This window comes from Abrus precatorius, unplaced genomic scaffold, assembly GCF_003935025.1.
Source record: "Abrus precatorius isolate BTA unplaced genomic scaffold, Abrus_2018 Scaffold9, whole genome shotgun sequence".
Lineage (NCBI taxonomy): Eukaryota > Viridiplantae > Streptophyta > Magnoliopsida > Fabales > Fabaceae > Abrus > Abrus precatorius.
In genome coordinates this window covers 33,794,817-33,817,163 of record NW_020874439.1, presented here as the reverse complement: position 1 = coordinate 33,817,163, position 22,347 = coordinate 33,794,817, and the positions used below count along the sequence as shown (strand labels likewise).

The 22,347-nt window shown below is 29.2% G+C and overlaps 4 protein-coding genes across 6 annotated transcripts; 1 reads left to right on the top strand and 3 right to left on the bottom strand.

Annotated features, from left to right (window-relative positions):
• Positions 1-1,010: 1,010 nt before the first annotated feature.
• On the bottom strand, positions 1,011-5,427 carry LOC113851636 (phosphoinositide phospholipase C 6-like). The gene is made up of 9 exons (XM_027482177.1): positions 4,941-5,427; positions 3,372-3,568; positions 3,100-3,235; positions 2,778-3,005; positions 2,424-2,581; positions 2,198-2,315; positions 1,815-1,967; positions 1,656-1,742; positions 1,011-1,496 (listed from the first exon to the last, which is right to left on the bottom strand). The coding sequence occupies exons 1-9, from the start codon at positions 5,241-5,243 to the stop codon at positions 1,203-1,205; spliced, it is 1,674 nt and encodes a 557-aa protein (XP_027337978.1). The 5' UTR covers positions 5,244-5,427; the 3' UTR covers positions 1,011-1,202.
• Positions 5,428-6,830: 1,403 nt separating this feature from the next.
• Positions 6,831-12,109, bottom strand: LOC113851283 (phosphoinositide phospholipase C 6-like). The gene is made up of 9 exons (XM_027481749.1): positions 11,759-12,109; positions 10,790-10,986; positions 10,525-10,660; positions 10,177-10,410; positions 9,844-10,061; positions 9,608-9,725; positions 9,238-9,390; positions 7,587-7,673; positions 6,831-7,124 (listed from the first exon to the last, which is right to left on the bottom strand). Exons 1-9 carry the CDS (start codon positions 12,107-12,109, stop codon positions 6,831-6,833), a joined length of 1,788 nt encoding a protein of 595 aa, XP_027337550.1.
• A 5,054-nt stretch (positions 12,110-17,163) lies between these two features.
• On the top strand, positions 17,164-20,275 carry LOC113848852 (peptidyl-prolyl cis-trans isomerase CYP20-1-like). 3 transcript variants are annotated; one of them, XM_027478211.1, is made up of 7 exons: positions 17,164-17,387; positions 17,498-17,576; positions 18,609-18,656; positions 18,765-18,788; positions 18,966-19,148; positions 19,260-19,335; positions 19,841-20,275. In XM_027478211.1, the coding sequence occupies exons 1-7, from the start codon at positions 17,241-17,243 to the stop codon at positions 19,977-19,979; spliced, it is 696 nt and encodes a 231-aa protein (XP_027334012.1). In that variant the 5' UTR covers positions 17,164-17,240; the 3' UTR covers positions 19,980-20,275. The 3 variants fall into 3 exon arrangements, with proteins under 3 accessions (XP_027334012.1, XP_027334011.1, XP_027334010.1); XM_027478210.1 differs by having other exon boundaries at positions 18,609-18,652; positions 18,953-19,148; positions 19,841-20,203; XM_027478209.1 differs by having other exon boundaries at positions 18,609-18,661; positions 18,953-19,148; positions 19,841-20,203.
• A 589-nt stretch (positions 20,276-20,864) lies between these two features.
• On the bottom strand, positions 20,865-21,355 carry LOC113851411 (protein EARLY FLOWERING 4). The gene has a single exon (XM_027481875.1). It carries the CDS (start codon positions 21,339-21,341, stop codon positions 20,907-20,909), a length of 435 nt encoding a protein of 144 aa, XP_027337676.1. The 5' UTR covers positions 21,342-21,355; the 3' UTR covers positions 20,865-20,906.
• Positions 21,356-22,347: the final 992 nt, after the last annotated feature.

The window sequence follows — 22,347 nt, the reverse complement described above, 5'->3', positions numbered from 1 at the left end:
TATGTTTTTAAAAATATTGTAGATATTTAAATAATAAAAAATTATATATATAATCATAAAGATAATATAAAATAATTCAATAATTAAATTAGTCAATTTTATATTTTATAAAAATTTATTAAAAATATAAATATTAAAATTCAGGACTTGATTTTTCTGATTCTTCAACTCATAAAAGACATGTGAAATAAAGAAAAACGTGAAAAATGAAAAGAATTAATATTAAAATATTTAATTTCATTTGATAAGGATGTAGATAAATACAATAGAAGCGTGGCCCACCAAATAAGTAATTCATGACATGAGCTGTTAATACGGCGTTATCTAATTTGACGTGGTGACACCAAAAGGTAGAACAAATGAAAGGTGCGCACGCGAGCCACGTTACCACGCAGAAAATTATATTAATATGCTTTTAATATTTTTGTACTCTTAAATGAAACTTTATATTATTTTTATTAAATAAATCATATTTATTATCATTGAAAGAATCGGTTTGAATTGACATTTTGATAAACAAATTAAAAACCAAAAATATGATAATAAACTATTAGCCGTGTCTACAATAACATCACCCAAAACTTTTCAAAGGAACACCAAAATACCATTTTGGGTTCATCCCTTTTAAATCACTTATGATATCTTAAAAGGCTGCAATGCCACCACACAAATTTACGACCGCACACACAATGGTTATATGTTTTATTTATTTTTGGCAAGAAAAGCAAAGAAAATTGTGATTCATAATCACAATGGCAAGTCTGTATCAATACAAACTGTGACTTCCATGCCAAAAAATTAGTAAAAGACCAGCACAATGTTGGAACTTGTTTTTTGGGCCTCATACTGGTACTTGTTTGCTGTCTGTATATATATATACCTAAAACTTTAGTGTAATCTTGAAGGCCATGGTACAAAATTGTAAGTTCTTAACAATGTTTTTTGTATTGATGTTTATGGTGCAGGAAATATAACATACTAAAGATCAAAATACTATTGCAAGGTGCTAATAAAGATAAAGATAATTATCATTACAATGACTTTATATCCATTATGTAAAAATACTATTGGAATGCTTGATTGACATCAAATTCACTTAAACATGTATGTATTTCAATACTGTAAATTATAGTTTTCACATTGAGATGTGGTTAATGTGATTTTAGAGTTTCCAACCACACTATATAGCTGATCCCCATAATTCATAGAAACTGAAACCGCATTAAAAGCCTCACAGATTTTAATTTGTCTCCTTTGTCATCATACAGAGGGACTGATCGGAATCCAGATTTTAGCTCTGAGACTGGCAAACATGTTTGTCCACCAAAGTCATCCTTTTGATGCTTATCATTGTCTCTAACTTCTATGCGGAGCAAAGCCAACTCTGGAACAGTCAACGGGAACTCAAACTCTTCGTCCCATACGGGAAACCAATTATTTGAAACTACACTTGTTTTCTTCTTGGCTATATCAGCAGGAACTCCAACAATACAAACCTGTTATATAAATTGATCAAATGCGTAGGATGAGTATAATAAACTTCAAATCCAATTGCAAAATGTCTCTTTAAATCAATAAATCATAAATGCTTAACTATGTCCATTGGGAGATTGGAGTTTCCTAATCTGCAACATTAGCATAATTAGCCAACTCACCTTAGTGAAAAAGTCTGGTGGTGAGTAAGTATCAAAGTCTGTTTGGCTGAAATCTGAGCTCCAACCATTCCCCAAGTAAACTTTTACCTACAGGTGGAGGGAGACATTCAGAAGATGTCACCAAACTAACTGATTTCCCTTTCTAAATAATTATCTCACCCTTAAGGTTTTCTTCACTGGTAGTGTTATTTTAGGATCAAAAACCTCATCATTTGGACCTTTGTGAATAAGAAATTCAGGCTTTTTCACATAACCACACCCTCCATTTGCTTTAAACATTCCTTGCATGAACCAGAGTGATTTACCATACCCCTAATAAAGAAAACCACCACGCATTAGAAGGACAGTGTTGTCGTAGAAGATTAAGCAAAAAACATAAATGTAGATGGACGGACAGAACTTATGCTATTTCCGGCTTGAAAATCCACATAAACAAAGAGATAATAAAATAAATGCCACCAAACATATTAAGAAGCACCAGGGAAAAAAATCTAAGAAAACCCTTTATTTTTTCAAAACAGCCACGGACATAAGTCCCAAACCTGCATGTTAAATGCAACCATTTGAGCACCATACGTCCACCCTATGTGTGGCTTGTAATTTGAGGAGGTGAGACGTGTTCCCTTTGGATACACTCTGAGAATATTCTTCTGTGTAAACCTGGAAAAAGGCATAAAAAGTATGTCTTACAATTGGGAAGCTGTAAACTATTAAAAGTGTCATAAACCTTTGCATTTACCAATGCAAAGTTTCACTGCTAAAAAATACCTAACAATATCAGGTCCATAAGAGTCAGAAGCCTTTTCAAGTTTTTGTTCGCTCAAGCTTAAGCGCCTGACTTGACCAACAGCTTTTAATTCATCCTGTACATCACCCTTCGGTTTCCCAGCATGGATTGTAATCAAGCTTTTGTACTCAGGTGCACTCTGCTAGCGTGATTTTTCATCATATGCATTCAAATCTTCCTTAGTTATAATATAAAAGATGATATAAACATGACGATCATATAGAAGTATATAAATCAAATGCCACTTGAGCATAACGTAGCTCAAATATCCAAGATTTAGGCAGAGGATCATATGTTCAAGTGACAAATGCAAATCAATTATTGTCTAAATTCACCTTGTCATCGTCAGTTTCCGGTTCATCAGTAAGGTCTGGCGATGATGATTCTTCCTCAGCTGATTCTTTTTCGTTGTCCTTGTCATCACATTGGGTGGATTCAAGAAATTCTTTAGGTGGTTTGGTTGATATAAGAATTCGACCTTTCAATGATACTGGTGTGGGAAATTCCGTAAGTGTATCTGTCTGAGGATAATAAAGCAAGTCTCCAAATATTTGAGTTGCCATCTACATTTAAGAAGAAGGAAATTCACAATCAGCACCTAAAAAAAACGGGATTTGAAGTAGATACTTGAAGGAGGGAAATAGAAAGGAGACTTACCTCTGCAACTTTAGCTTGAAGATCTGGAGTAAGATGATCTTCTAAAGTTATAATGACTGGGTAGTGAGATTTAACAAAAGCATTCTCTTTTATGGACTTCAAACATTGGATGAGGGAGACGGGAGTGGTAAGAGTTCTTCAAGAATTCAGAAAAATGCCCATAAGTAGTTTTATAAGTAGCACCATAAAAATTTCACAAAACTACAAGATGATAAGATGTGAAAAGAAAGATAATCTAATTTTACAAGATTGAACTGAGGATAAGCTAGCACCTTCCATGAACTACATCAATATCATCCTTAGTTGAATTGGGCCACAAGTCTAGTTCAATTACTCGCACACCTCGTTGCAAAGCCTTTATGATTGGCACATCACTGCAGTCACTGCTCAGTTGATTCCCAGTAAGATAGGAATTGTGTCCAGTATATATGAAATAATGTGACAACGGAGCATCCATATCATGATGTACCTGGAATATGACATCATTTGTATTGCAAGAGACCTAAACCATTGTTCTTTTACAGACATGTAGAAAAATATGCATGAAAATTCAAAATAAAACCCCATTAAAAAGGAGAGACAACATCTATATACTATATGCAAAAGAAAAAGACACTACTAAATTCACCAAAAACAAATAATAAATACACAATACACCACTAATCTTGAACTTGAGTCTCTTTAATGAACTCCCTTCTTATGTATATTTATCTTTTAGTGCAGTGTACAGTATATACTAGAATTTCTCCCACATTAGTCCGCATTCTTTATGGGAATTCGTTGGATTTTTCGATTAGTTTATGAGCTAGAAGAAAACTCAATGAGTACATACTTATTTTCATAGAAATCACCTCTTCTATTTCTACTCATATCTCTCTGTTCCTGTTAAGAAATCCCACGTTCTTAGACAGTTCTGTGAGGAACAAAAATTTGATTTATGCCAATTTCCATTTCGAGCTTTGCCATATATTTTTATAACATTTCTTATGATTCTATAAAATAAATCTTAAATGAAAAATATTTATTATTTTAAAATTAAAAAACATTTACTATTATTTTTATTCAATAATTAAAAACTTATAAAAAATATATAGGAGAATATAAAATTCAACTAAGTATTATCTCTAATATTTTTTTACATGATATCCATAATTAAATTATACAAATTAAAAAAATAATTAAGATTCATTGCTTTTTTAAAATTTTTAAAAAACTTTACAACATATCAACTTTATTCTCAATTAATATTATTAATTTTGATACATTATTAATATTTTTATCTTAAAATTTGTTCACTGATTTTACTATATGTTTTGCAGCAACTCTATTCATTAAGAATAAATACAAAATAATAAACAATTTATAAAAATTATATAATATCTTATAACAAAAAAAACTAATAACTCACTCCACCTACTTGTCCAAAAAAACTAACCTGCACCACCTGACTGTTTCATAAGCAATAAATCCACGTAGAAATTGATTCTTCTGCCTAGATTATAAATAATCCTCAAACAGTTAAGAGCCTAACATGGCTAATACTATATGACAAGAAGAAGTAACGCATTTTTATCATTTTTAATAAATCTTATTCAATAATGCATCAACAAGAAGATATTAGAGAGTATGGTGATAAGTTGGAGACTATGTAGTTAACTTTCTAGCCGATAGACACTAGTGCAAATTGTTTCCTTAAATTAAAAATAAATATGTTAAAATAACACAGTACTATCTATATTGTTTTGCATCAAACAGGATAATACAATAAAGTACTCTAAATTTTGAGATAATAGAGTGAGGAATTAGAAAAAAAAAAAAATTCCTGAGAAGAGAGAATTGACCTGGGATTTCAAAGGGGTATTGAAATGATGGTAGAGCAAGAAATGGAAGAACTGGTGGAGCGTGAATCCACTTTCCTGATCGTGTTCCCCCGATTCCAACACGATCTGCTGGCAATCCGATGTGGTGCAGTCCACTTCATCCTGATGCTCCGTCAGGAACCGGAGGAGCTGATCGGCGGACATGGAGGGATCGCCACCGGCGAACTCGGAGAAGGCTTTTTCGACGTCGGCCGGTGGGCCCGCTTCGGTGACGGTGAACTTCCTGTTAAAGCAGCTGAAGATTTTGTAGCTGTGAGTGGCCATCGTTACGCTGAATGTGTTAATCGATTTCACATTAAAGAAGAAACAATAAAAACTTCAAAGTTATCGATGCGCGTTTCTACACAGAGATAGCGATTGAAACGGAATGGAGTTTGCAATTGGAACGGGTGACTATGCTACATGAACCAACGGAGAGTGCTATGAAAACAGTTTTTTTTTTTAACGTAATTTACAAATACAGTTTCATTTATATATTGTTATTACTTTGTTATTTACTAAATTTTTCCTATTTGTTATCTATTAACTTCTTCCATTTTTTGTATGTATATTACTCTTTTTATTGTTGCTTTTTTTATTTAAAAATATGAAAATACAGAATACAATAATAACAACGAAATAACGGAACTGTTACTGTGGGGAAAAGGTAAGGGAATTGAGACACTTGGAGCAACACTAATGGTGAAACATGTCATAAAAATTACTATAATCACTAAGTAATAAAATAAAATTTCTAGTTATATTATAAAATGTAAAACAAACTCCTAAGTTAACTTAACTAGGAATGGGTTGATGTGACTCCAAATATGAGTGAACAAGTTAAGTTTAAAAATTTAAAATATTTGTGAGCTAATTTTTTTAACTCCGTTCATCTATAACTATAACTTACGAGTTATATTAATAGTATATTTAGATTACGTTTAAATAACATGAATTTGTATTTTTTTTTTTAATATTATTAGTTGTTTTACGTTAGATCTATATTTACAAAATTTTTAACTTATTGTTAAACATATTTATTCACAGATCATGTTTGATTTTGACAACTCTAATTTAAGAATTTTTTTTTTACTTTATCCAACCCAAAATCATTCAAGAATTAAAAATTTTGGGACGAATTAATAAATTGTTTTGACCTTGTTTTAATGAACAAGAAAACAAATTGATTAAAATATCTGGTTCTAAATTAGTAATAGAAGTAGTTTATTGCTTTTGGAAGAGGCTATGCTATCTTTAATTAAAGACCTGTCTACGCAAAATATTGACATTTTAGGTTGAAATTATGCAAACATCTGTTGCAAAATGACTGATTACTTACCAGCCATGTCTTCTTCAGGTGGCCAATCTCATGATTCCCATGGAATTTTTGAAAAAAAAAAAAACTTAGGTATAACATTATAGTTGTTTTTTAAGTTATTTTTAATTGTTATTAGAGTTTTATTTTATTAACATCTGTCGACTTTTAATATTACTTTTTTTGTCATGAATTAAAAATATTACTTTTTTTGTCCAATATTATTTACAGATTGCCAGAACATTTAAGTTATATGGTATGAGGTTTTTTTCTTTTTTATGACTTACATTAGAAGGTAATATCCAAAGGTAAAAGGGCAGGTTTATTTTTACGAAATAAAGTAATAGTTGGAAAACAGTTAAAAATAAATCAGCAACATTCACTTATCCATTGATTAACTGTGTCAATTACAAACAGCAATCAAGTATGTGATGTTGAAAATAAGAAGATTATCTCAAAATTCTATGTAATTGTTTCTAGCTGGATAAAAAAGGTTCTTTTAATGCATTGCAATCTGCATTACAATATGTTTAAATGAATGATATATAAAATTATTTCTAAATTTCAAGCTTAAACCGCATTAGAAGCTTCACAGAATTAAATTTCTTTCCCTTTCGATCATACAGAGGGACTGACCGAAATCCATGTCTTAGCTCTGATACGGGCAAACAAGTTTGTCCTGCAAAGTCATCCTTTCCCTTATCTTTATCCTTTACTTCAATCCGAAGCAAAGCAAGCTCAGGAACAGTTAAGGGGAATTCAAACTCTTCATCCCAAACAGGATACCAAGTGTCCATCTTTACTTTTGTTTTCTTCTTGTCAGAATCAGCAGGCACTCCAACAATGTATACCTGTTAGACAATTTGATCAAACATTATAGGATAAATGTACAATAATTTATACTTCTATGTTTCTTCTATGTGTCTTCTTCTTTAATATTCTTATCCAAGATGAAATATATTTACAGTTTTATTAAGCATTTTAAGAGCGTAAGGTTTTATTTGAAAAGAAAACATATATTATATTACAAAAATACAATTATAATAAATATTTTAAAAAAAAATAAAAACTTACTATTTTTACATGTTTAATGTTAACATTTTCTATTTATGTAACCAATCTCTTAGCATAAAGTTCCTCATTTTGAAAGTAGTGTATTCCACTTTAATAGAAGTGGTAATGGAGTAAATTAAAAGATCAAATGATCAAAGGACTTTGTTTAACAATGTTCGTTATCAATATTCAATAGTGGATACATATCATCAAATTTATTGGTGAAGATCACTTATGGTATGGAGAAATATGGAACTGACCTTTGTGTAAAAGTCTGGGGGAGAGAACCGATCAAAGTGTGTTGCACTGAAATCTGAACTCCAGCCATCTCCTCTGTATACTTTTACCTATTGTTGAACATGAAAATTGTTAGAAATAAATGTGTATATCTAAGATCCAAAATTTTCATGTAGTGCATTTTAGTTATAATAATAAAATGCTATTTTTTTTTTAATCTTATATACACTGTTTTGATATAATAGTTTATTTGATAAAAGTCTATTAAAATTAGAGACTTGTTATTATAGTAGAGATTATAAAAATAAAAAACATGTCTTTTATAATTTAATATAAATTATTTTTATCATAGGATTATTATAAATATGATATTAATAATTTAGATAGATCAATATAAATATCATAGTATTTTTTATGAATATTAATAGATCTTATTTATTAATTTATAAATATAAATAACATATAAGGATGTGGTCATTGAAGTGATTCAAATTGAAAATTTTTTATGGTTAATATTATTTTATATTGTCAATAAAAAATTCTCTAAAAAAATACAAATTTTTCTTTGACCTGATATTATCATAATGATCAACAAGTTATTTATTATATTTTAATTCTGGATACCTATTACTTTAGAGCATTAGTTGAAAAGATATTGGATATAATCCAATACTTGTAGGATTAATGATAGTTTAAAAAGGAATTCATCAATTCTAAGTAATGAATTTGAGCTCTATTAAAAATTAAGACCTTGATCAAGTAATTGAATGAAAGAAGAAATGAGTTTTCTTAAGTCATTCATGATTAACTTGTTAAAGTTTTAATAAATTATATTGTATTCTAGAGTTAATTTAGAGTCATAAGGATAGAGAAAAATGTTATATTATTTTTAATGGTTTGAAAGTAGAATATAAATTACTTCATACTGTTCAGACTTAAAAGAGTGTTGCTCAACACTAACTTTAATTAGTAAATTAATTATTATTAATTTATTACTGCTTGATATTGAACCAACTGGTGTTTTAATCTTTCACGGTGAAAGAATTTTCTTATTTGATGATTTAAATTGTAGAATTTATTTTATCAAATAAATAATGTTTCTTTTAAATGAAATATTATTATATATTCTTTGCTAACTCCAAGATATTAATAATAATATAACAATAGAGTGTAATTTTAATAACCGACTAAAATTCAAAAACTAAAAATGCATCAGTCAACAATTGACTTGTTCATTAGTTATAAATAAAAAGAAGAAAAATCTTACAAAACACTAAAAATTTAATTTTAAACGTGAGCTCATATATTGATAACTGAGATATATTATTATATATATCAAGTAAAATGATGCTCATAAAAAACTAAGAAAACACATGACCAAAAATTCTTTTCCTTTCTCTTTTACTCTGCCGGTGATAATTTAATAGTCAAAAGTTGATTATTAAATTTTTTCTTCACACTATTGAAGAAAAAATTATAAACTTTCAAGATTATGGAATAATTTTTTTTACTCGAATTTTACTATTTTTGTGTTATAAGTTTGCATAATTTAAACACAAATAAGATTTAATTTTTTACTAAGTTTGGTTCAGAACGTATTCTACCTTCAAAAGTATTCATATGTTATGAAACAACCCAATTTCCTTTCAGCAAAGTGAGCAAGGATATGCTTACTTTTAATATCTGCTTCACCGGCATTGTTCTTTTAGGATGAAACTCCTCTTCATGTGGAAGTTTTCGGATCAGAAATTCAGGCTTTTTAACATAACCACACCCCCCATTTGCTCTGAATAACCCCTGCATCAACCTGAGTGATTTGTCATGCCCCTGTCATAAGAAAACAAATATGTTGGTTGTACTTCAAGAACTTAAGCTTTTAGGTCAATAAAACTCTGATAAATTTTAGCTAAGAATCATATGACTTATTAATACTTCAAAATGGAAATGATTTGAGATTGCACCACATTACATAGAAAAACAGTTACGAATTCCTTTTTATCTAATCTAAAAACTATGCTTTATGTGTTGGTTGTAACTTTCCAACCTGCATATTGAATGCCACCATTTGAGCTCCATAAATCCACCCTAAATGTGGTCTGAAATTTGAGGATTGGACACGTTCTCCTTTAGGGTAAACTCTCAGGATATTTTTCTGTGTGAACCTGCAAAGCATAACAATCAGTATCAAGTCATATTATGGTAGTTTTAATAAGTGTGTCATAGGCATAGGTGTGGTCACTTGTCAGCTATAGAAATGATCAAATAAGTTTTGATATGTACCTAATAAGGTCTGCTCCATGAGACTCACAAGCACTTTTAAGTTTCTTCTCACTCAAGCTTAGCCGTCTAACTTTAGTATCATCTTTCAGTCGATCCTTCATAGAACCTTTTGATTTTCCACCATAGATTGTGATCAAGTGTTTGTATTGACGTGCATCTTGCTGATTTGGTATGTTATCACATTCATTTATGTCTTCATGATCTTCATCACTTGCATTCTATTATCCATTTAAAGAAAATGTTAATGCAAAGGACTAACAATTCTTTTTTTTTTTGGCTTATATAATCTGTTTTCTTCTCTTTAATAAAATTATTAATGTTTGTTTTTCTCACCTTGTCTTCAGTTTTCAGTTTAGCCATAGAATCTTGCAATTCAAGTCCCCGTGATTCTTCTTCAGATGAATCACTTTCATTTGGCATAGGTTTGCTGATACTAGATTGTGGATATTCCTTTGGTGGTTTGGTTGATATAACTATCCTATTTTTCAGTGATTCTGGTGAGGGGAATTCTGTCAAACAATCTGTCTGAGGACAATAGAGCATTTCTCCAAATATTTGAGTTGCCATCTGCATGAATAAAAATAAAAAATCATGATGAAAAAGCAATGTAAAAATAGGCATGTCAATTTAACTAGATTTGTATTTCTTTTGCGGGTGAAGTGATTGAAAATGATTGCCTACTGCTGCAAATTTATCTTGAAGTGTAGATGATAAGTGGTCTTCCAATGTTAGAATAACTGGAAAATCAGATTTAACAAAAGCATATTCCTTTATGGATCTAAGACATTTGGTCAGTGAAACAGGAGTGGTGAGAGTCCTGCATTGATTCCAAGAAAGAAGTCAGAATATCACAAAATATGAGCAAGCAATCATCCAACTCCCTAAGAATTATTTTTTTACTTTGCTAACAGCTCTATAAAATGAACTTTTAATAACCAGCAAGTACCTTCCATGAACTACTTTAATACCATCTTTAGTTGATGATGGCCATAAATCTAGTTCAATTACTCGCACACCCTGTTGCAAAGCCTCTATAATTGGCTCATCACTGCTCTCACTGGTAAGTTGATTCCCGGTCAAATAGGAATTGTGCCCCGTATACATGAAATAATGTGACAAGGGAGCACTCATATCATGATGTACCTGGAATGACATATGATTTATAAATTGCCATGAAGAAATTGAAGCATACCCAAAGCAAGCTAGAGACATTTACATATGAAAAAAAAAACAAAACAAAAAGAACGTGGCACCCCTTAGGAAACACAGAAATAATAATAAACATAATGAAACAAAGAACATGTCTTATTATTTTTGTTATATGATAAGGTTTTTCATTAGAAATTAATTTTTAATTTTGAATTTTCTAGTGCACTTTTCTGTCTACAGCAAGATTCTTGTACCTGAAACAATTACTGCTTATCCCATGAGTCATGACATGACAATTTTCTACATTCACACCGAATCATTTTTTGTAAGATAGATAGCAACATTTTATCTGGCTGTCATGTCTATGAACTCTGGTCAGGTCGCATTCACACACTTCTATCAACATGCAACATAATTAGTTGGCAAACAAATACATAGTAGCCAGAGAATGAAACAGTACAAAACAAGCTACATTGCACAAGTGGTTAATAAACTAGAAGCATGGAAGAAGTTATCTGGGAAGAGAGATTTTGGAGAGAAGAGAAAGAAAATAATTTTTTTTATTTTAAATAAATATATTTAAAATTAGTATTTTATTCAAAATAAAATTAATATATTAATATAAATTGAATATATTAATCATATATTTATCTATATAATTTTCTTAATTTAAAATTAAAAAATATGTTCTGTGCACACAATAATATCATGGTTGAAGAATTTTTCTACCTCAGTTTGTCAGTGTTCAAACAGACGAAGTGCATACCTCCTCTTTCAAGGGACCATTGAAATCATCAAGGAGCAAAAAATCAATGAAGTCATTGAGACTTAATCCTTGCCTCCTAAGCACATCTGCAACACTACTATTACTGCTAGTTTTAGTGCTAGAACTTCCTACTTGCAAAACCTTTTGAACTATTTTCTCCAAATCCTCAAAGGTGTTGATTTTTTCTCCCTGGTGATCCACCATGAACCTAAGAAGCTGATCCTTCATTATTTGGTTCCCTCCTCTAGCAAACTTGGAAAATGCCTCCTTAATGTCCAAAGGGGGTTCTGCCTTGTTGACTTCACCTTTTCTGGTCAACAAACTTAACAACTTGGTCTTGTAGCTCTCCATTTTCATTCGCACCCTTCCCTGCCAACAGTTAAATTTCTCGGTGGATTTGGAAGAGAAACCAAAGAAATATTATTAAAGAATAAAAAGTGCAGATTAAAGAGGTTACGAGTAAGACAAGTAGGCCAACCTTGGCATTAGAGCCTTTATTTTTATCTGTTTTCATTGGCTTAGGTCCTTTGTTGTCTGGAAGTGCTGTGTGTGTTGGATCTGCGATTGAATATTTAGACTATATACTACCAAAATTAAACAAAGTAAAATAAATGTTCACACACAAAAATTGTTTCTTTTAACTTTTCCTTGGGATTAGCCTTATAAAAAAAATGAAGTCATGGAGACCTTGATATAAAATGTCGTTAATGAATGTTAGACATGATATTTTAATTCAAGTTGATATTCACTATATTGTCCGGTTAGTAGAAAATGTTTGTTGTGTCAACTTTCTGAATAAAAATGAGGCCATCACTGGTAACTTCTGGTATTAGTTAGACTTATTTTCACATTGACATGCATTATATGGGGGAGACCATAAGGGATCATAAGGGGGAAATAATAGAAAATATGAAAGCATTCTTTCTTAGTGGGAAAGAGTCAAAGGTTTAACAAAGAGGGAAAATATTTTTTTTTATCTTTTTCATTTTTTATATGTTTCAACTACTATATGTTTGGGTGGATGAGTTTTCTGGAATAACAATTTTCTTCTTTGGGGATGGGTGTTGACAGATTACAAAATATTTTGTGTCAATTATTTAAATTGATTATAATTAGTATTTTTTATCACATGAAAATTATGAGTAAAATTAATCAGAGCCATGTCTAAGTACATATAAAAATGTCAAGTTTTGGATTAGGCCAAAAAGCCCACAGAACCAAGGTTAGCATCACGATTTTGTGGCTATAAAATTTTATATGTTCTTAAAAATTAGATTTAAGAAAATTTGATATAAATTATGATAATTATTAGAATATATAGTAAAAATATTTATTTTATATAACATTTTTTATTATAAACTTGTAGTCTAATAAAATTACTTAAAAAAGAGAAAAAAAATTATATAATATTAAATATTTATAATGATTTTTATTATTAAATAAAATTAATAAAAATAATTATTATTATATGATTTTATAAATAAATTTTAAAATATTATTTGAGTATTAACTATAAATCTCTTATATTATAAAATTTTATATTTTTATTTTTATTTATTTTTATAAAATTATTAAAAATATTATATACTTTTTTTAAGGATCATATTTTATTTGTGTAAAAATATCTTATATTTAATAAATAAAGTAACAGTAAATATATAAAATTGACAACAAAAATAATTCTGACAAAATTTGTTAAATCAACTAAATAAAAATTAATGTGTTAAAAAAAATAAATAACTATTTTTGTTGTAGAAATTGTAGACATAAAATATTTTACATTATAAAATTTATCAATGCAGAAAAATAACATATAAACATATTAAGAATCAATGAATATTTATAAATTTAATTTTTAACTCATTTTATTTAATAAAATTTATATTTAAATTAAAATAACTTATATTTCTAAATTTTTATCTTAATAAGAAATCTGTGATAAAACTTAATATAAAATTTAACTAAATATAATATATATATATATATATATATAATGATAATAAAACTAATTATTAAATTAAAAAATAAAATGATTATAAAATATTTAATTTTATTTTATTTATTAATTTATTATTTTAAACTTATAAATATATGTAAAATTAACTACACTATAGCATTAATATAATATAAAAAAATAGTATGTATACAATAAATTAAAACACATATTTATATATTACATATAAATTGATAAATTAATTAATAATTTAATTTTTTATTTATACATTGATTTATGTAAATATTTATTAATTATTGAATTTCAAGTGTATATTAACAACTGAATTTTTTTAATAATAAAAAATCTATTTATACTTATATATTTAGATAAAATTTATTAAAATTAATTATTTAAGATTCTACATATTTATATTTATATTAAAAATAACTATACCATGTATAAATTTAAGCTATAATGAATTTATAATTATTAAAAGTCATTAAAAAATATTTAAACATACTAAAATTAATTAAATTTATTAAAATAATTATTAAATAATATTTTTTAAAATATTATTTTATCATTTAATTAGTGTTTATTTAAAATATTTATTAATAATTCTTAATTAAAATATAAATTATTAACGTACTATATTAAAATTTAAATTTAATTTAATTTTATAATATAATTATATTTGATATTATTTTTTTATAAAATTTTAATATATTGAATAAATATTTTTAAAATTATCTTTTATATTTTAAATATAATTTTTAATTTATTTAAATAAAATAATTTAATAAATATTATAAAAAAATAATATAATTATTATTATTTACTTTGTAAAACAAGTGAGTTATCTCACTCTTAATTCACTAGTTTTTTTATTTTAGTATTTAAGCCCAATGTAAACCAACTATGGTACTTTAAAGAAACAGGACTAATAGAAATCAATGATCACAGAGGCATTAAAAAATTAGATTTTAGTATTTTACCTGTAGCATATTTTAGGCTAATTCATCAAAATAATATAATTTTATAATTAATTATCAAAATAATAGTATTTAGAAATTATTTATTACAATATAATAGTTTGTAACCAAAATTGGCAAAAGTAGTAAAAGAAATTATAGGGGTTGAAAAAACAGACATATGTTAACTTTTAGTGTCTTGTTTTTTTCTCTTTTATTTCACATATCAAAATATGAATAATGTGTGGTGACTCTTGATGTTGGAGTTTGAATTTTCAAATTTCAATTTTTTCTTTATTTTATTGGAATTTAAAATCAATTTAAAATTTTATTTTATTTTCTGTTTTAATTGAAATTTGACTGTAAAATTTTACCTTCACTGAAATTTGAATTTAAAAATTAAAATTTGATTTTCTTCTTTTTTTAACCAAATTTTGAATTTTAATTTCAAATTATAGTCAAAATAAAAAAATTCAAAATTTAAATGAAAAATAAATATATTTGAACTACATCATTTAAGAAGTATTACACATCAAAATGCAGTGTAAGTAAATAGTTGCTGTGTGAAGTAAAAAGAAAAACAATAATACACCAAAAGTTGCATTATTTAAGTCCATCGGTCTCATATTTTATAACAATTACTAATTTTTCATGTAAAAAGAATTTAAAAAAAATAATAGATACAACATGAATAATGAATATTTAAGAAAATGGTTAAGACTAGAAATGATAATAAGTAGGATATGATATATCCCCATACATATATTTTGAAAAATTATTTGTATTCCATTATGCATAAATAATTACTTAAATTTTCATACTTGTATCATTTGGATATATGTACCTATTACTAGTATTTAATTTAAGAAAAAAATAATTATAAAAAAATATGTTTATATAATTTTACATAAATAATATAATAATACAAAAATTCATATAAATAGCATAATTAATAATATAAATAAATATATATATATAATATTTTAAACATATAAAAAATATTTATAAAATTATTATTCTGAAAACAATTCTCTATAACAAGCACATTCTACTCAAAAGTTGATCATCTCACACTCTCTAACTATGGTGGGGAGAAGGAGAGTTGTTAACATAAGAAAACCTAAAATTTAAGATCATGCTAAAAAATATGCACTTAAACCATTTAGACAAAAAAATCTCTATAAGTTTGTTTGTAGAACTATTTTAGTAAATTAAATTTATTTAAAAAAATAAGAACTTGATCTCCTCTCTCCTCTTACCTTTGATTTTTCCGAGTCTTCAGTTTCCTTTTTGATCTCCGTTGAAGAAGAAAACTGAGATTTGTATGCTCTCCATCAACAATGAACTGTGTCATCGGAATATTTCAACCACCATTTGTGTTACCTTTGCCCCCACCAATGCCATTGGAGCCTCTCAACCATTATTTTTGCTACCTTTGCCCCATCATGTAGATGAGGCTACAATGGTTATTTGGAAAGAGGAATCACACAACGATGTTGAAGTTGAATCTAAAATTTCAAAGTACGTGAAGAAAGAACTGATTAATAACATGGCACAACTCCTTTATAAAATTGAAATCAAAAGATGAAGTTGTTGAGAAAGTTTTTGGACAATACTGAAGAAAAGGTTGGATGATGATAATTTGATGACAAATGATGAAGAATATTGTTGGAAGTTGGTGTGGAAAGGATTTTAAATATGATCACTTTTTGGAGTGAGAAATTCGATCAAAGACTCAGAGAACATTTTAGGCTAATAAAGAAGAAAAGAGAAATTTTATATTTTCATTAGATTAATTAATTAAAATAATACTTTTAACAAACTTGGTTAAGTGCAAAGAATTTTTTTTTCCATATACTAGCAAATCTAGACATATAAGTGATTTTTTTTTTTTGGATATTACGCAAGCATTAATAAATTAAATTTTTAAAATTAAGAATATATTACATGTTTTTCAAAATTTAATAATTTTATGTAAAAAATATTATCAATAATAAATATTTAATTAGAAATAAAAGAAATTAAATAAACAATATTAAAAATAACAATTTATATAAAAAAATTAAAAAATTAATACACTATATTGAATAAAGCTAACACCTTGTAGTTCAATGTTGCTTGATTTTGTATTGAAATTTTCTATCAAACTCTGTTTTTGTGTATGTTCAAGTTTATTAAGCTAATTGTGACTGAAGTAATAAGACTATTTATTTTTTATTTTAGATATAAATATAACCCGCATTGTATGCTTAGGAAGCGAAACAATATTTGTGATGAGTTTGAAACATTTACATAATTTTGTTCTATGTTTAAAATATTTAGATATAAAATAGTAAAATTTAGTTGCAGAGCTTTCAGTTGTTCGAAGAATAAGAGTTTCTTGCAGATTCATTTTTTAATCTTTAAAATAAAAATGTCTTAAATATATGAAAATAAAAAAATTTGAAGCAGATTGATGGAAAGAAATGTAAAGGGAAATCCAACGTCAACTTACCAATCAAGTTAATCCGATCTAAAATAAAACATCTGACACGAGAAGAGTGATAAATGTTCAGAGGCAATTGATTGAATTTTGATGGCTTCCAGAGCCACTGGAACGTTGATTCTGGCGTGTCTCGTATGGCTTTTCTGCCTCTGCGCCATCATTGCATTCTTTCAGCTTAACTTGGTGGACAACGGAACAGTTGACAACAACCTCGTCACAACTCAGCATCACCTCTCAGTAAGGATTCATGTTTCTGCCACTCTCTCTCCATTTCCTCCTTTGGGTGGTTAAATCAGTGATCAAGTTCTTTCCTTTCCCCTTCCACCAACCTTTTATATGCTTTGTAGGATACCCCTTTGGAAGAGAATTTGGAGGGTGTCACAAACAAGGTGTTTTTTGATGTTCAGATCGATGGAAAATCAGCGGGTATGCTTTTATCCATTACAAAGTTGATTTTATTTTCTTTTAATTTGGTTCCATCCCAAAAAATGTCGCATCTCATGGATGTGATTTGTTTGCCCCTTGTGGATTGATTGTGGCATTTTCTTGGATGATGATTTCGAATGTGGTAGTAGATTAAGATGTAAGAAGGGTTTTAGAAGAATTAAATTAAAGGTGATTTGTGTCGTTAGAACTCCTCCGAGAACTATGCATGATGAATTGTGCATCAGTAGTGGTACCGTGATGTTCTCTAGTACGGTCACGGTGGAATGAAGATAAGGGCTGTTTGATTCCAAAATGGTCGCACATTATTGCACAGCGGTCTGATGACTAATAACATGTTTGAATTCGCGTTTGCACATGAGCCTTCGTTCATGTTTATTTCAAACGCTACTAGTAGTAGTTTCTCTGTTGGATACAAATTTTTTTAATGTGTTTTCCTAAATGAAACAAGTATGAGCAAAACAGCAGTGATACCAACGAAGTCTTGCCAATCTGGTGGTCTTCCTCCACCGTTAGCCAAAGCAATGGCCATTATAGCAACAACTTCCATGACACTTGACAAAGGGTTCCACATAAAACTAAAGAACTCCAAAACCCTTGCTCTCCTGTTTATGAACTAGCCAAATATGCCAAAAAAAATTTCAAACATGAACATCAAAAGTTAAATGTACATGAGAAATCACTCTAAATCAGAAGTACACACCCCGATTCATCAAACACACAGAACACAGTTAGATGTGACTTGATCAAGTCTACTTTAGCCTAGTTTTGCAAACATAACCTGGTCTGCAAGACAGGCTCTACTGCACAACAATAATGTGTTTTCAAACATACACTAATGTAAACTTTTGCAACCTAAGTCCGAACTAGCTGCTAGCTTCATGGATAAATGATTTATCTTGACACAGGCTCGTATAGTTCCTTTAAGATTCTATAGGCGCTAGAAATTACAAGCTTATGAGAATTTACTTAAAGAAACATTTATGGGACTAAAACTGTTGTTTCGTGCTTCAGGTCGCATAGTCATGGGACTTTTTGGGACTACAGTACCGAAAACTGTAGGTATGGTATGCTATGGTATAAGAATTATATGCTACAGATGTTTATTTAGACAGATATTTGTTTCGTGTGAAGGATTTGGTTACTAATCTTAACATTCATTTTGTGCAGAAAACTTTCGAGCGCTTTGTACGGGTAGTTAGCTCAACAACTATTGTTGCCTCCCTTATTTGGCATTAGATTGGAGCCACTACTTCTATTGATAGTAGTTTTCTACCTTTTTTAATCTATAATGATCAATTGGGATCAATCTTGATATCTTATAAGCTCTAGGTAGTAAATACTATAAATTTGAACAGCATCACATTTCAGGAGAGAAAGGGGTAGGAAGAAGTGGGAAGCGTCTTCATTATAAAGGGAGCACATTCCATAGGATTATACCGAGCTTTATGGTCCAAGGGGGTGATTTCACCCGTGGTGATGGAAGAGGTGGAGAATCAATCTATGGTGATAAGTTTGCTGATGAAAACTTCAAGCTGAAGCATACTGGGCCAGGTGAGGTTATGTGCTTTTGTTACTGATATTCCATTTATATCCATAAATATGACAATGTTTATATAATTTTATATTATTTCACCTGTTCCGCCTTTCGTTCATGATTTTCAGGATACTTATCCATGGCAAATTCTGGCGAAGACACCAATGGTTCCCAGTTTTTCATAACAACAGTTAAAACTAGCTGGTAATTTTCAATTACTTGTGTTACTTATTCTGTATACTCTTGAAATTCGAGCAGTCTTAGTATATTGTGGTGACAGTTAGAAATATGAGAATTTCTTAATGGTTTTATGTTCTTGGAATAAAATATGATTCTAATTTTGGTGGAAAAGAAAAGTTTGAAAGGATAAGTTGACCTGGATAAATTCCATCTTGTGCACATGCTGATTCTCTGTTGGAATGGTGCATTTTCCTTTGAGTTATAAAGAATGAATTTTATTTCAAACGGAAAAGAGTAGAAGGCTAAACTTTAGACATTCAGCTTCCTAATGTAGAAATATTTTCAGAAAAATTATGTCTAAGTGGTTCTTGAATTTACGTTAAGAAATCAGTAAATGTGGATTCAATGTAGAAATCCTGACTAGTAAACATGAAACCAAACATGCACTGAGAAGAACATGAGCCTAAGAAAAGTTTAACTTTCCAAGTTTTTATCATAATCTCACATGCCTCCATTTGTTTTCTGGAAGGCTGGATGGACGCCATGTTGTATTTGGCAAGGTACTCTCCGGCATGGATGTTTTGTACAAGATTGAAGCAGAAGGAAGTGAAACTGGCTCGCCCAAAAGCACGGTTGTCATATTAAACAGTGGAGAATTAACTTCTTAACATGGTTATTTAGGTTCTGATTGTTTCTACTACGATAACTAGTCAGCTTTGGCCACTACCATAATTTACAAACTCTGTATACTTTATCATTTAGTAAATGAATAAAGTTACATATCTTCGTGTAATTTAAAGCTGTATTTTTGTTATTTTTCTTGTCTACACTAGTCTTGCTAGCAGGGAAGGAATTTTATTAGGTATTGGTAACATTTAGCAATACACATTGGGTGAAGAGTGCTATCGTCTGAACTTCTCTTAATTTTGTTGTAATGAGTTCAATAAAAAAATTTATTCAAGCGCATCATATCATGTTCCAATGCTACAATTTAAATCCAAAGTACAAATGAACCAGAATAAAATAAAATGTTTTCTTTTTTGTCCTATGAAAAAGCCAGAGGCGATAATTATCTAGATCTAACAAATATGATATTGTTTAGAAAGAGCAAATTACAAAATGGTTAAAATTAATGCCATAATCATCCTCATAAACAAGGAGATAGCCAGCACAAGGATTAAGAATTCAACAAACAGGTCCTTAAGGGGAATGGCAAGACATAAAAAAACGCATGTGAGACCTTTTCTCCAACGAAATTGGAAAGAGTGCGACTCACGCAGATCAATTTTATCATGTCCATGCATTTGAAATCACAAGTTAATTTATTGATCTTATAGTAAGCTATTGAATACAGACACAGTATGTGTAGAAAGAGAGAAGTCCAAGAGGACGATACAATGCTTCGCCTTCACCGTCCTTATTGACAATCGAGGACAAAACAAAGCCCAAAATTACCATCACAGTTCTTCAACTTCAACAAAAACAACAGACACATACATGATACATGATACATGAACATGAAGCATTATTATTATTGTTATTACCTAGGACTCAGACACAAACAGAAAAATACCCTTTTATAAAAAATTATTTTTTTATTGGTCACGTCTATTGGAAGAGCTTTTGGAGCGGGGTTGGCAAACGTTGCTGAAATTGTTGTTGAGATCAGAGTAGAGAGAGACAACCTTGGAGATGTTACCATTAAGTTCCTGAATCAAAGACACGTTCTTTACCATGTTGTCGTGTATCCTTGACTGTTGATTCTCGTTTACCTGCTGAATCAGTAGCCGGTTGCGGTCCAGCACCGACTGCACTTGCCGGAACCCTTTGTTCAGCGTTGCCCACATCTCGGGATCGCCGTCCTCCGCCTCCTCCGCCTCCCCGTCCGACTCTCCGGTGGTGGTGCTCACCGTGATCGTGGTCGTGGTGGTGGAGCGGCGGCGGTGCTTCTTGGAACGGTGGTGGTTGGAGGGGTCTTCCATGGCGGATTCGGCGGCGGAGGAAGATGAATGGAGCGTGGTCATGTGCATGCCTCAACTAAGTCTTGTTGGGTCAGCCATTGCAATTTACTTGAGTTTGGTGTTGCTGAGGCATTGCTATATATACACAACATTACGAGGCTAAACTTGTTATTTTTTATTATTGCTTTTAAGAGATTCAAGATAAGGTAAGGTTTTGTATTCTTCAATCACTTCTGCATCTTATTAACTGTGACTACAACACCCTCTAGAGTGTAAAATGTGGAAGTATGTTAGAATTGGGTTTGTTCTATAATTAACTAGCATTGATTTTCATAAAATTGATTTAAATTATTAAAATATTTTTTTATAAAAAAAATGAGATTCTTGTTTTGAATTATAGATCAAATAATTATTGATAATTAAGTGTGCTTTTTAAGTGAAAGATTGAATTTTTTTAATATCTGTTTTTTGTTTACATATTACATGTATGAAATAATTATTTGAAAATAATACTTAAAATATTAATTTCTCATTCTTTATTTAAATTGAAGTGTTTTAATTTACTTTAATGTAAAATAAATACACCACCAATTATATAATTTTATAGATTTTTAAATTTATAATAATAATAATAATAATAATAATAATAATAATTTAAATATGTAACATTTCGCGGAATTGGAATATTGAAGAATACGAGTCCCTTTTAGCAATTGGATCTAAGAGAGAGTCTCACTTATTTGCACATGGACATGATACTGTTCATAAAATGAGCATACGCGACCGACCATAGGCGCGTGCAGTGTACACGACAGCGTAACTTTACAGATGAAAAGAAGAGAACTTAAGCAAAGGGAAGATGGATCTTAGAAGAAAAAGTCAAATGTTCGGTGGAATGCTACTCAAGGTTCGCTTTAATCATTTATTTAGATTGACGTCAAATTTATCTCATTTTAATATCATAAATTTTATATTAAAATATAATTAAAGTGAATTTTTAAATATATTGAATTAATTAATGGTATATTACTTATCAAATGTTAATTAAGCCAGTATTAACCTTGATTCACAGATT